This window comes from Lolium rigidum, chromosome 5 (assembly GCF_022539505.1).
Source record: "Lolium rigidum isolate FL_2022 chromosome 5, APGP_CSIRO_Lrig_0.1, whole genome shotgun sequence".
NCBI classification, from domain to species: Eukaryota; Viridiplantae; Streptophyta; class Magnoliopsida; order Poales; family Poaceae; genus Lolium; species Lolium rigidum.
The window spans coordinates 168345548-168358165 of record NC_061512.1 but is presented as its reverse complement, the minus strand read 5'-3'; the positions used below and the strand labels follow the sequence as shown (position 1 = coordinate 168358165).

Here is a 12618-nt window from a genome sequence, read left to right as displayed (position 1 = left end):
GCGGCGATTTACGCGCACAAAATGAGTGGCCAAACTATTTCAGCCTCTAAATCTTTTGTGTGGTACCCTTGTGAAGGACGTTACACCTATCTATGTGGCGTCCGTGGAAGAGACGTCACTCATTGTCGGCAAGCAGGTTCTACCCGCCACGTATAACAGAATGTGTGGCGCCCTTGCGAAAGGAGCCACACAGAATGGTGTGATGGCCTTGCGAAGGCTCCACATAGAAGGGTGTAGCGCTCTTACGAAGGGAGCCACACAAAAAGATTAGAAACGTGAAATAGTTTGGTTGAAGGGTTATTTTTTGCAATTTTTACCTAAAAGGGTCATTTTTGTGTAAATCGCCGCTTCTCGCTCCGATTTGTTTGGAGTTAGTTTTTTGAGTACCCTAGGATCTCACGATTGGCACTTATCTTTGCCGGAAAGAAGGGCGTGGGAGAAGAGATTTTGATAGTGGTTGGAGTGGCATTTGCCTCCTAAATAGTAAAACGTGTGACATCGCTGGAAGTCCTTCCACAGTTGAGGGTGACTTCGCGGAGTGGTGGTCGCTGGTGGTGCGGACCGCCCCTCGCCAACTGCGCAAAGGTACTTCATCGATAATCATGCTTACAGCGTGGTGGATTTGGAAACACCGGAATGCTACGGTCTTCGACAACGCGCAACCTTCGGTGCCGTCCCTGTTCAACGACATTAGGGCCGAGGCACAGCAATGGGCGGACGCGGGAGCCCGGGGTGTCCGCCAGCTACTCCCCTAGTTTAGCCTTCTTTTCTTGGGTCGAGTTGTAAGGTGGGGTGGTTGTCCTCTCGAGCACTTGTACATATAACATTCTTTTCTATTAATGCATCGAAACGCAATGCTTTTGCGTTTTCGCGAAAAAATGCAGCTCGGATGCAGATGAAGTCCTCGCGGCGCCTCGGCGCCCCTCCCCTACCTCTACCACAACGTCATCTCCCACTCATTTCCCCCGTTCTTTGCTCCACGCCGCACTTTCTCTCTGAAATCTGATCTACACACATGCGCTCCGGGATGGAAAGATTGCTGTGGAATTTGTGCGAGAGCGATGCTGAATCAGGATTTTAGGAAGATGAATTAGGACAGGTTTGATTCGAAGAGAAGGGGACATATTTTAGGAAAAAATGCGGGATTGAGGAAGAGGAGAGCTCGAGTGCACCAAAGGTGGAGGTTGGTTCGGCTAAATTTAATCTGCCGCAACACAAACCAGCCTGATGTTTATGTTTTCCAATGTTTTGCCGCTGTCAGTAATCAAGCTGCCATCTTGTACAACAAGGCGATGAGAATCCTAAACTGGAACTTCCTTCGGTAAATTATAAGGTGTTAATAATAATTTGTCACATTCTCTGTCGTTGTATGTTATGGAATAAACGCCTGAACTCAGATGCTAAGATAGAAGCTGATAATAGCTGACCATGTTTGTCCATTCGTCAACCAGTGAATACACTCTGTTGTCTTACTATTACTGGAAATTGCTCCAACACTAATAATAGCGCATGATAGTGAATGCCGCTCAAGATCTTTTTAGAGATCGTCGATTTTGAGGTCAAATATTCTCCGCGGGAACTCCAACACGAGACGACGTTATAAAAAATAAAAATCAACCTGTAGCAACGCACGGTTATATTTCCTGTCTATACCTAATAATAATAAAAACAAAATCATTTCCGTGTATTGGTCCATTTGGTTTCGTCCGTATTGTTATTTCGTCCGTCGTTAATAGATCACTAAAAAATTGATTTCTATTCTTCTTCACTAATTCAATTATCAAAAATAACGCCCAAAGAGCCGGTCAGACTGGGCGGAGCTACACCCTGGGAAATAGTTTTGACCACTTACCCATATGAATTTTAGATTTGGCCCCGGTAAAGCTCAATACTCGCCCATATTTTCTAGAATGTAGCTAGCGTGACCAAACTAGGTGGAAAACGAGCGACTCCATCTGGCTTCCTCCCCTCGCTCGCTGCGGCGGATGTGCGATGTCACTCCATCGTCTCTTGTCATCTGGCTTGCCGGCCCTGCTCACCGCTGAACCATCTTCCTAGGAATGCGACCTCCTCCGTGCAATAGGCGGCCCGTGCTGCTCAAGGGTTTCCGTACTAGAGTTGCAGCTGGTCGCCTCTTCCTCTTTAGTCCAGGTTCCACTCAGGACTCAGCTGCTGCGCCCCCTTGCAGGAGCTACGTGATTTATGTTCATCCCTTTCGAATTTCAATTTAATTGATTTATGTGACTACCCACTATTGAGATTCATTTTGCTATCAATTTCATGTTTTGGTAATATAATAAGATTTAGAGGCTCCACATACATGCTAATATTTTTTGGTAACGATTTCTAAAGTAACAAATATGGTTATTTTTCAATTCTTATATACTTTTTTTTCATCATTAACAACTGAGTTGAAATTATATCTTTGCAATCGTTCCAAAAAGTTTGTGTTATTACATGGTTGTTTTAAAAAAAAATTGTGCTTGGTTTTTGGCCTGGGGCTTTCTCCAATCCTAGATCCGGCACTGGGTTAGAGTCTCCCGATCCAACTAGAAAGCCTTCGTAGCGAACTGTCATCCCTACCAAAGCGGGCCACTCGAGAAAAATAATTGCACGTCTCTGAACTACCAAACCAATCCCTATCCAACGTGATCGATTCATAGAATCCTCGGTGCTTCCTGCCAATGGACTCTACTAGTGGACATAGCATTTTGAGACCGTCCAACTTATAAGAAGCTGCCTCCCCTTCAAGGAATAAAAAAGAAAACTTATAATAAGCTGCCCAACTGCCGAGCTCAATCGATCCACGAGTGAACTGGTCAATGCCAGAGAATAGGACAAACATGGAAAATGCTGAACCGCTGTCAAAGTAGTCGAACGAAGACAAGGATTGTAACACACAAAATCAGCTGTCCAGCTCTCTTAGGTGTGCTATTCCCACGGTCACATGAGAGGATAGACACACCAATCGTGTGAACTCCACGGCGCAACCGATTTGCAAAGCAACAAAGAATCCATCTGCCACCCATCTACTCTCTACTTGTTTTGTACAACTTGTTCTACTACTTGCTTATTTGCAGGTACGCCCAAGTACACGATAGGTACCTGCTGCCTGAGTTTTTAACAAGTTTTCAGTAACGTGGGAATGCCATGTTTGCAGGGTTAGCATAGGGAAGTGCAGTGTGTCCAAAATATGGAGTCGGCCATGCTCTTATATGGCGGAACTTGTACTTAGCTCGTTAGAGCATCTCCACTCGTTTGCCTCCCCACGCCGAAATCCGGGGAAATTTACGTCCGATTGGACGTAAATTTGGCGTGGGAGAAGTAGTTTCCAGCCGCGATCTCGGGCGAAGACGGCGATCTAAATTTGAAAAACGGAAACTTGACAAACTACGGCATAAAACGGTCGAATTTAGACTAAATTTAATGATATTTACTATATAGAGGGCGAAGTTCATACATAGAGACCGAATTTGACTATATTTCGAATTCGGCTAGGGGAATATAACTGTAAATATAAAAACACGGCGCTCTACATGCCGAAATGGCGGTAGAACACCGTGTAGTCGCCGCCATCGTCGTCGAAACCGTCGTCGTCGAACTGCGGCGGCGCCGAGCCGCCCCGGCTGCCGCCCGGTCGGCGTCTCCCCACCGGCCACCGGTGCGAGGCGGGGATGGCGATGGCTTGTATAGGTCGTCGTCGGAGGCCTCGAGGTCGACGACGGGGACGACGGCGCCGGATGGAGGAGTCGCAGGCCGTCGGTAGCGAGCGACGTCCTGGAGGAGCCTCGCCTGCCGCTCCGCCTCCTCCTTCTCCCACTGCTCCCTCGACCAGGCGCGGCATGGCGTTCTCGGCGGGGACGAGGTCCTGGAGGGACCTCGCGATGATGGCCTCGAGGATGGCCGTGTCCTCGGCGTCCTCGGCGTCCTCGTCCACCTTCACCTTCGCCGGTTTTCGCTTCCGTTCGCCGGAGGTGTCATGTTCGCGCTTGGGGCGGCGCCATCCTTGTGTCGTCGATGGCTCGCGGATGACGATGCCGCCACCGCCGCGCGTGCGGTGGCTCGGCGGGGAATCCGTCTCCTTTTTCACCTGCGCCAAGGATGGCGCAGCCCTGGAGATCGACCTCGCCGCCGAACCGGACGACGTGGAACTGGCAGCCATGCGCCGTGGCTGCCAGCTGTTTCCCCATTGGCGGCTGGTCGATGCCCTCGATGGAGGGGGCATCGTGAGCCTCGGTGAGTTGCCGCCCTCGATGTGCTCGCGAACGTTGTGGAGCGTCCTATTCGGGGCGCTCCACCAACGCCGGCGACCCGCGGCGTTGTTGCGCGGAGGAGGAGGTGGCGGGCCGTCGTAGGACGCCAGTTCGCGCTCCCACTGCCGGAGAAAGAAAGAGTTCCACCGAGTGTAGTTCTCGGGGTGGTGGCGCGGGTCGGCGCGTTCTTCCTCCGTCATCGCCATCCGCGCCTCCTCGATGGCGACGTCGAGGGCGTGGCCCTGGGGCGGCGGCGAGATTGGCACGCCACCAGCGCTTAGCCGCCACCCGCCGCCGGGGGGCCTCGTGTCCGGCGGGCAGGGGTACCCCGCCTGGTGGAGGAGGTGCCCCTTCCACGCGTGGAGAGATCGGCGGGGGAACCCGTTGTTGGCTGCGCCGTCGTCGTCGTAGAACGCCATCGGTGGAGGTGGAGGGTGAGTGGAGGGAGAATGGAGGAAGAGTGGAGCAGGGACGTCGCGGCGAGCGGAGCGGCTTATATATAGGCGCGGCGGGCGCGGCGGGCGCGGCGGGAGCCGGCGATTAATGCCGCGTGGAAGACGATGCGTGCGCGGAAGACGATGCGACGACATTAACTCGCCGCGTGGAAGCTACGCGGCCGACGAATGCCGAACGGCGACAGGCTTTACAGCGCGCGGAAGACGATGCGATGAGGACGACGATCGGTGTCCCTCGCCGACAAGTTGGGGCCACCAGATGCGCGGGAAGTTTCCTCGGCGTTTCCCGCGTTTTCATTTCGTCCGGACTCCCCGAGCGCTCCCCGGGGGGCCGGGGATGGCGTGGGATGGCCGGATGAATTTAGACCCAAATCCGGACGAAATCGAGGAACCGGGGGCACAACTAGGCCGAATTTCGCCGTCCGGATGGAAAAAATGTCGTTCGGGGCCTCGTCGGGGAGGCGAGTGGAGATGCTCTTAGTCACACGAATTGAATCACACCCTCTGGGATGTGTTTCGGCTTTGAGTTCACGTTACAAGTCAATACTAGAAGTTATAACTTATAAGTATAGAGATACCAAACCTTTTTGGTGAATTAAGAACTAGCTGTTCCAAGTCGTGGTCTTCAGAAAAACACGCACGTGCAGCTGCCGCCTCAACCCTAGCCGCCTCCAGTTCATTCTCCTCCATAGATCGGTTCTTCCTCCTTCGGTCGACTTCACCGGCGTTGGGAGGAGTGGGGAATCGATCTATGCATGGAGTTTTCAATAAAAAGTATTATTTTTATTAGATTATGTTAGGATTTGGGTAGCTGTCTTCTTGTTGGTTTCTCCTCAATGGAGATGGCATCGTCTGCAATAAGTGATCTTCGGCCTTTCATTCGACGACGAGATTTCTTCCCGACATCAATGGTAGTGTTGAACGATCACAATTTTCTAGGTATGGGCCTTCAGATCTTGCTTCGCCAGATCGATTTTGGATCTTTCATCGTTGCCACGAGGAGGATTATCCTCGCAGTTTTTGTCCCGGCTGCTACGCCCTCGAAAATGGTGATTTGTACTCACGGCTCTCCATCGACAACGACAAAGCTAGTCGATTATTATTTCCCGACATACTCGGTGTTGGTATTCTTGTCGATGTTGAATGATTGCTTTAGTGGTTGCGTGCGTGCATGCAACCTTGGCATCGTGGCTCAAAAAATTATGGGAGAACTTTCGTCGGTATCTACAGGTCTATGGTTCGTTATCTATCTTTGTCTATCTTCAGAAGAGTACAAGATTGTGTTTGGAAGAAGAAAGAATTTAAAGACCTCGAAAAATTGTTACTATCTTTTAGACTTTATTTTGTAATCGTTGGAGTTAGTTAATGTATCTCTACAATGTACTATTTGTTACTATAAATATATGTGGTATTGATCGTAAAAAAAAAACTTTTTGGTGAATTTATGTTCATAGCAATTATGGCCAACTAGGCAGTCATTTGTGTGACATCAGTTTTAAGTAAATATCATCGACACTTGTTTCAGATATCACATCAATAAATGAAGTCACACAATTTTCAGTTACACGTCAAGGAATCGTATGACAAATTCTTCAATGAATAGTTGTGTGCTACTCCCTCCATTCATAGTCCTTGTCATGATTGTAGTTCAAATTTAAACTGAAAGAATAGTGGAACGGAGAAAGTACAATTATCGACAATAGAGCTTAACATTTCATTTCCCAAAGTTGGATTGAACTTTGCATAGTTTGATACTCATCTCGATTCCACCAATCTCACCTACACAGATCGAGTGAGGGGTCGAAGGCAACCCGTGACCGTGGTGTCCATACCTAAGAGCATGTCTAACAGGCCCGTATAACCCGCCCACCCCGTAAAATTCCGGCGGGATACGGGGCTGGCGCGATTTTAGGCGTCTAGCGAGGCCCCGTATTCGGGCCGGCCCGTTTCGGCGGAATACGGGGCCCAGGAAATCGGCCCCGTCGCCCCGTACTTATACGGGCGCAGGTGCGAGTGAGGGGTTAACCCCTCACTCGCAACCCTAGCTCCGCCGTGCGCCGCCGCCTCCTCCTCCCGCTCCGGCGAGCAATTAGTAGCTCCCCCGCGCCGCATTCCACCCCAGATCCTGCATGGACTCCCGCCGCCGCAGTACCGCCTCGCCGGCCAGCGGATCGAAGCGATCCCGCTCGCCGGACACCGTGGAGGAAGCGTGGCGGCTTTTTTTGCAAAAGATCCGCCGCCGGCAGCCGTCGCGCGGCCTGCAAGTACGACGGCGGGCAGTTCGTCCCGGACAAGCTCATCGACTTCACGCAGGGCGGCCGCTGGTACCACGAGGACCCGCCGCTCAAGCCGATGAGCGGCCCGAAGTTCTCGGCGTGGCTCGCCGAGTGGGAGCGCCAACGCCGGGTGAGCGAGGCGTGGAGGGCGACCATCGGGAGCACCAGCGGCGGAGGTGCCCCGCTCGCCGGGGAGGAGGAGGACGAAGACGAGGACCCCGCCTTCTTGAAGGCGATTCAAGACTCCCTCAAGGACGCCGCCGAGAAGGACAAGGCGGAGGAGGAAGAAAGGGCGGCGGCCATCGCCGCCGTGCAGGAGGCGGAGGCGCGGGCGGCGCAGGCGCAGGCGGCGGCCATCGTCTACCTCTCCGACTAGAAGTCACGATCCGATCGCGCATTTTGTATGTATGTAGGTACGTCGATTTCTATGTATGATCGACGAACTATGAATGAAAGTTTCCTGGGGTTTTAAATTTACAAATATACGGGATCAAATACGGGTTCTGCTAGACGGAGCGGTGTCTGATCGACCATTTTTTTTATATGGGCGAAATTCGAGCGTTATACGGGGCAGAAAAGTAAGGGGCCTGTTAGACATGCTCTAAGAGTTTGAAAAAACGGTTTCATGGTATCACTGGTTTTAGCTTAGTTCAAAATCTTGTACTAGACTAGAATGGAATTTAGGAATTTAGGTTTAGGAAGGAAAATGAACTAGCTTTCACTAGCCGGTTTGAACAGTTTTCCTCCGGTGTCATTTTTCCACACCTATATCCGCACCATAGTTCTCGTGTGACATCATATTTCATAGCCCCTGCATTTTTTTCGACAAAATGAAATACATTAATACCATATAAGATGATACAAATTACACCTAGCCTCTGCAACGACATGATGTCAAGCGCTAGTCGAGACATCAAAGATCCACATACTAAATTTATTAAAAGGAAAACCAAGAACTTAACCCTATTAAAGCAACGAGGGACTCTAGGAGGATGCGATCGTTAGGCGGGTAGGAAAACCAATCTAGCGTTCCTTCCCCTCGCTAGCGATGCCGCCGGTCCGCTCCACGTCCGGTGGTCTTAGGTCCTTGGAGGTGTGCCAGAGCACGTCCTCTCACGGGTTGAGGATTTTCGTTCTTTGTTAAGTTGTTTTCACTTTCTTCGGAATGGTGGGGTGGCGGCTACACCTTGAAGTCAGAGCAAGGACATCATCGCCCTATCCCCGCTCCGATGGTGCGTCTAGCATTAGCGGAAGACGCGTGGAGTCGTATGCCTAGCGGATCTCTTGGAATTTGTTCGGTTTTTCGTGTTCGTTGGCGTGGTTTTAGACCAGTCTATTCCAATCTACGGTTGTCTTCTTTGACGGCGGTTGCAGCTCTGGTGCGTAAGTCCTTTGAGGCCTTACCACAGGGACTCGTCGTTTGGCTACAACAACAAGCTCTACGACGACAAGCTTTGACCGGCTCCGGCAATGGAGGAACAAGAAAGCGGCGCGTCTTCGGCTCTATCCAAAAATATGGTTGCAACTTTAATTACTTTTGGATCAGTTTGTACTGAATGGTTGATGATTATTGATGGATTGACGAATTTTTCACTAAAAAAAAAGAGCAATGAGTGACTCTGACACATCATAGCCCCGCATGTGTCCACATCCTTTGACGCTTCAAGTATGGGAAACATATTTAACTTCCACGCCGAAATCCTGAACCAAATACTAGCAGATATCTTACTCATCGTTTGACTGACTCGCTGTCAGCGTCGTCACCGGCCGATCGGATAAGCTGACCGTTTACACTCACACTCCAGTGCCGCAGCCATATCTGGAGGGTGGTAATCAAGCTGGGACGCCTAACTAACCGCGCACAATCCCGCGGGTCGCAGCACACGACCCGGCCGCCCATCCGCAAATCCCCCATAAAAACTCCCGCCAGCCTCACTCTCTCCCCACGCCATTCTTCTCTGTTCCATTCATCCGTCTTCCCCCTCAACCAGAGCGACCAAGACGCTCTTCTTGTTCTTGAGCGGCACAAAGACAGCGCTCGCTCCTTGTTTAATCGCCCACCGCTAACTTGCTCCGGATTTGAATACTCGCTGCCGCCACCACAACACGAGAGGTATCTTTCTTCTTGCACAATTTCTCTCTGTCTCTCTGTCTCCGTCCCCACTTTATTTGGCCGTTTCTTTGACTGCCGTGTGTTGACTCCTGCACTCTCTTTCTCTAGGGCCGTGTAAGGAGGGAGGCAGGTGAGCTTCTTGGTTTCCTTCTCTGAGGGAGATCGGCAGGGAAGAGACAGCAGCAGGAGGAGAAGGAAGGGATTGAAAGATGGCCGGTGGATTCGCCGGCGGCGACGCCGGCGCCGGGAGGGCGGCGCAGTACGAGGGCAGGATCACCAGCTACTTCGTCCTCGCCTGCATCGTCGGCTCCTTCGGTGGATCCCTCTTCGGATACGACCTCGGGGTCTCCAGTGAGTACACTCGTCTTCTTCTCCCCTCCCCATTCTTCCAGTTCACCTTCATGTTCGTCCTGTTATTTCTTCTGTTTGAGCGACATCTTACGCGCCAACAAATTATCTGGCCTGATCTCAGAGAGTTGTGTTTCTGTTGTCAGATTTTGTTCTCTGGAGTCTGAGCATGATTTTTCTATGAATTATCTCTGAGATTCAGGAAGAAAATTCATGTTTGGGGATTGAGCAGTTAATCCCATGGATTTTTCTAAACTATTTTTAGAGAAAATAATTCTAAAAGATTTGCAAACCAGTAGCACTAGTAGCGTACGTGTATTCTCGTCAAAGCTACTGTTGAGGGTCTCAATCAATGGTTAATGATTTCCTATAAAAGGAACGCATTACCTACGCCAAAGGAGCAAAGCAAAACCATAATGGTCATTATGCTGTCTCCATCCTAATACTCCTTTGCCGACCTCAATAAATCTGTTTTCGGAAGCAAATAGTTTCGCATGTTTGTTTTTTTGAGAGGATTCTCATGTTTGCTTAGCTGTCTTGGGGGTCTAGAAATTAGTTGCATTATCACTCTAGTGTCCGCTCAATTTCAGAACAGGTATTATACTCATGTGTACAGGACGCGCTTTCAGCCAAAATTGTCATGTAAATTTGCAGTAAACCAAGCCAGGATGGAAAAGAAAGTCCGATATGTGGTTTATATTTTTCTCATAAGAGGACAATGTAACAAGTCAAACTCGATGGCGATAGGGATATGAAAACTTTCCTTGTTCTGAACCAGTCAATTAACCTGCTACTAACTAGCAGACAGTTAGATCACTCAAAACTACAGTAGCATCTAACAGAACTGAGTAGAATTTAACACTCGCACTAACCTTTTAATTTACCAAAATAGTGTTTCATACTTGCAAGAATCAAACTCTTGCAATCGCTGAAACTTTGTGGAATGATCATACAGAATTACGTACAGATGATGGAAACACATTGGTCTGATAGTTTTCTTTCACTCAAGACAATTTATACAATTGTTGATCAGACACATTTGGTTGCTGATGGCGATGATCCATTCGATGCAGGTGGCGTGACATCCATGGACGACTTCCTGATCAAGTTCTTCCCGGACGTGTACAACCGGAAGCACGCGCACCTGCACGAGACGGACTACTGCAAGTACGACAACCAGGTGCTGACGCTCTTCACGTCGTCGCTCTACTTCGCCGGCCTGGTGTCCACCTTCGGCGCGTCCTTCGTGACCAAGCGGCACGGCCGGCGAGCCAGCATCATGGTGGGCGCCGTCAGCTTCTTCCTGGGCGGCGCCATGAACGCGGCCGCCATGAACATAGCCATGCTCATCGTCGGCCGCGTCCTCCTGGGCGCCGGCATCGGGTTCGGCAACCAGGCCGTGCCGCTCTACCTGTCGGAGATCGCGCCCTACAAGATCCGCGGCGCCGTGAACCAGCTCTTCCAGCTCACCACCTGCCTCGGCATCCTGGTGGCGGACGTGGTGAACTACTTCACCGACCGTATCCACCCGTGGGGCTGGCGCCTCTCGCTGGGCCTGGCCATGGTGCCCGCCACGGCCATCTTCGTGGGCGCGATCTTCCTGCCCGAGACGCCCAACAGCCTCGTGGAGCGCGGGCAGCTCGACGAGGCACGCCGCGTGCTGGAGAAGGTGCGCGGGACGCACAAGGTGGACGCCGAGTTCGAGGACCTCAAGGAGGCGAGCGAGGCGGCGCGGGCCGTGCGCGGCACGTTCCGGAACCTGCTGGCGGTGCGCAACCGGCCGCAGCTCATCATCGGCGCGCTGGGCATCCCGGCGTTCCAGCAGCTGTCGGGCATGAACTCCATCCTCTTCTACTCGCCGGTCATCTTCCAGAGCCTGGGCTTCGGGTCCTCGGCGTCGCTCTACTCGTCCATCATCACGGGGTCCATGCTCGTCGTCGGCGCGCTGATCTCCATGGTGGTGGTGGACCGGTTCGGGCGGCGGTTCCTGTTCATCGAGGCCGGGATCCAGATGATCCTGTCCATGGTGGTGGTGGCGACGATCCTGGCGCTCAAGTTCGGGCACGGGGAGGAGCTGTCCAAGGGCGTGGGCACGGTGCTGGTGGTGGCCATCTGCATGTTCGTGGTGGCGTACGGCTGGTCGTGGGGGCCGCTGGGGTGGCTGGTGCCCAGCGAGCTCTTCCCGCTGGAGATGCGGTCGGCGGGGCAGAGCGTGGTGGTGTGCGTCAACCTCTTCTGGACGGCGGCCGTGGCGCAGTGCTTCCTGGCGGCCATGTGCCACCTCCGGTGGGGGGTCTTCGTCCTCTTCGCCTCGCTCATCGTCGTCATGTCCATCTTCATCATCCTCCTCCTGCCGGAGACCAAGCAGGTGCCCATCGAGGAGATATGGCTGCTCTTCGACAAGCATTGGTACTGGAAGCGGATAGTCACCAAGGACCCCAAGTACCAGGGCCACCACCAGAGGCAGGAAATGGCAGCCGCCGCCGCCGCCGGTGCTGTCAAGCCCGTCGTCTCGTCGGAATCAGAAGCTTGATTCGACTTCATCACTCAAGTTTTAATAAGATTGATATTATTAGTGGATGCATGGGTCTTGTCTGATCATGTCCTTGTGGTACGGGGGAGAACTTAATTTCTACGACGAGTACTTGCAATGGCAGGAAGGAAGTGTTGGGGTGATTAGTGTTGCTAGCTACTTGTGTGACTTGGTGCTCTTGCGAGTTTAATTAGGATTTGTTGGATCAATCCATCAGAAGGTGTAATTGGTAGCATAGATCATTGAGTCTTTGATGATGCAAGTTTGTGTGTGATAGTATGTGGACTACTGTTAATCTGTTATGATGCACGCCTGCATTGCTGTTGTGCACGATCTCTTTTGTCTAGATGCGCATGTATCTAGATGCTTGTGCACAGATATATGAAAATTTAGAAAAATCTAGTATGTCATCTATTCTAGGATAAAGAAGATACTATAGGTTATCTGAATTCGCAGCACCAATTATAAATTTATCAAACTATGCATTTGCAGTCAATGCTGGCGCCATAATCTTGGACGCTCATGCTCTGACCATTTCCAAGTCAAAACGAACGCAGGCATGCACACTCTTCAGTCAGTGCTTCTTATCTGTCGGGACGCACGTCTCGCTCGCCGATCCTCAATCCCCGCCGGAAGCGTC

At 51.5% G+C, this 12618-nt stretch overlaps 1 protein-coding gene across 1 annotated transcript; it reads left to right on the top strand.

Annotated features, from left to right (window-relative positions):
• Positions 1 to 8913: 8913 nt before the first annotated feature.
• LOC124654111 (sugar transport protein 14-like) lies at positions 8914 to 12002 on the top strand. Its single transcript, XM_047193142.1, has 3 exons — positions 8914 to 9097; positions 9206 to 9448; positions 10519 to 12002. Exons 2-3 carry the CDS (start codon positions 9307 to 9309, stop codon positions 11976 to 11978), a joined length of 1602 nt encoding a protein of 533 aa, XP_047049098.1. The 5' UTR covers positions 8914 to 9097; positions 9206 to 9306; the 3' UTR covers positions 11979 to 12002.
• The last annotated feature ends 616 nt before the right edge of the window (positions 12003 to 12618 follow it).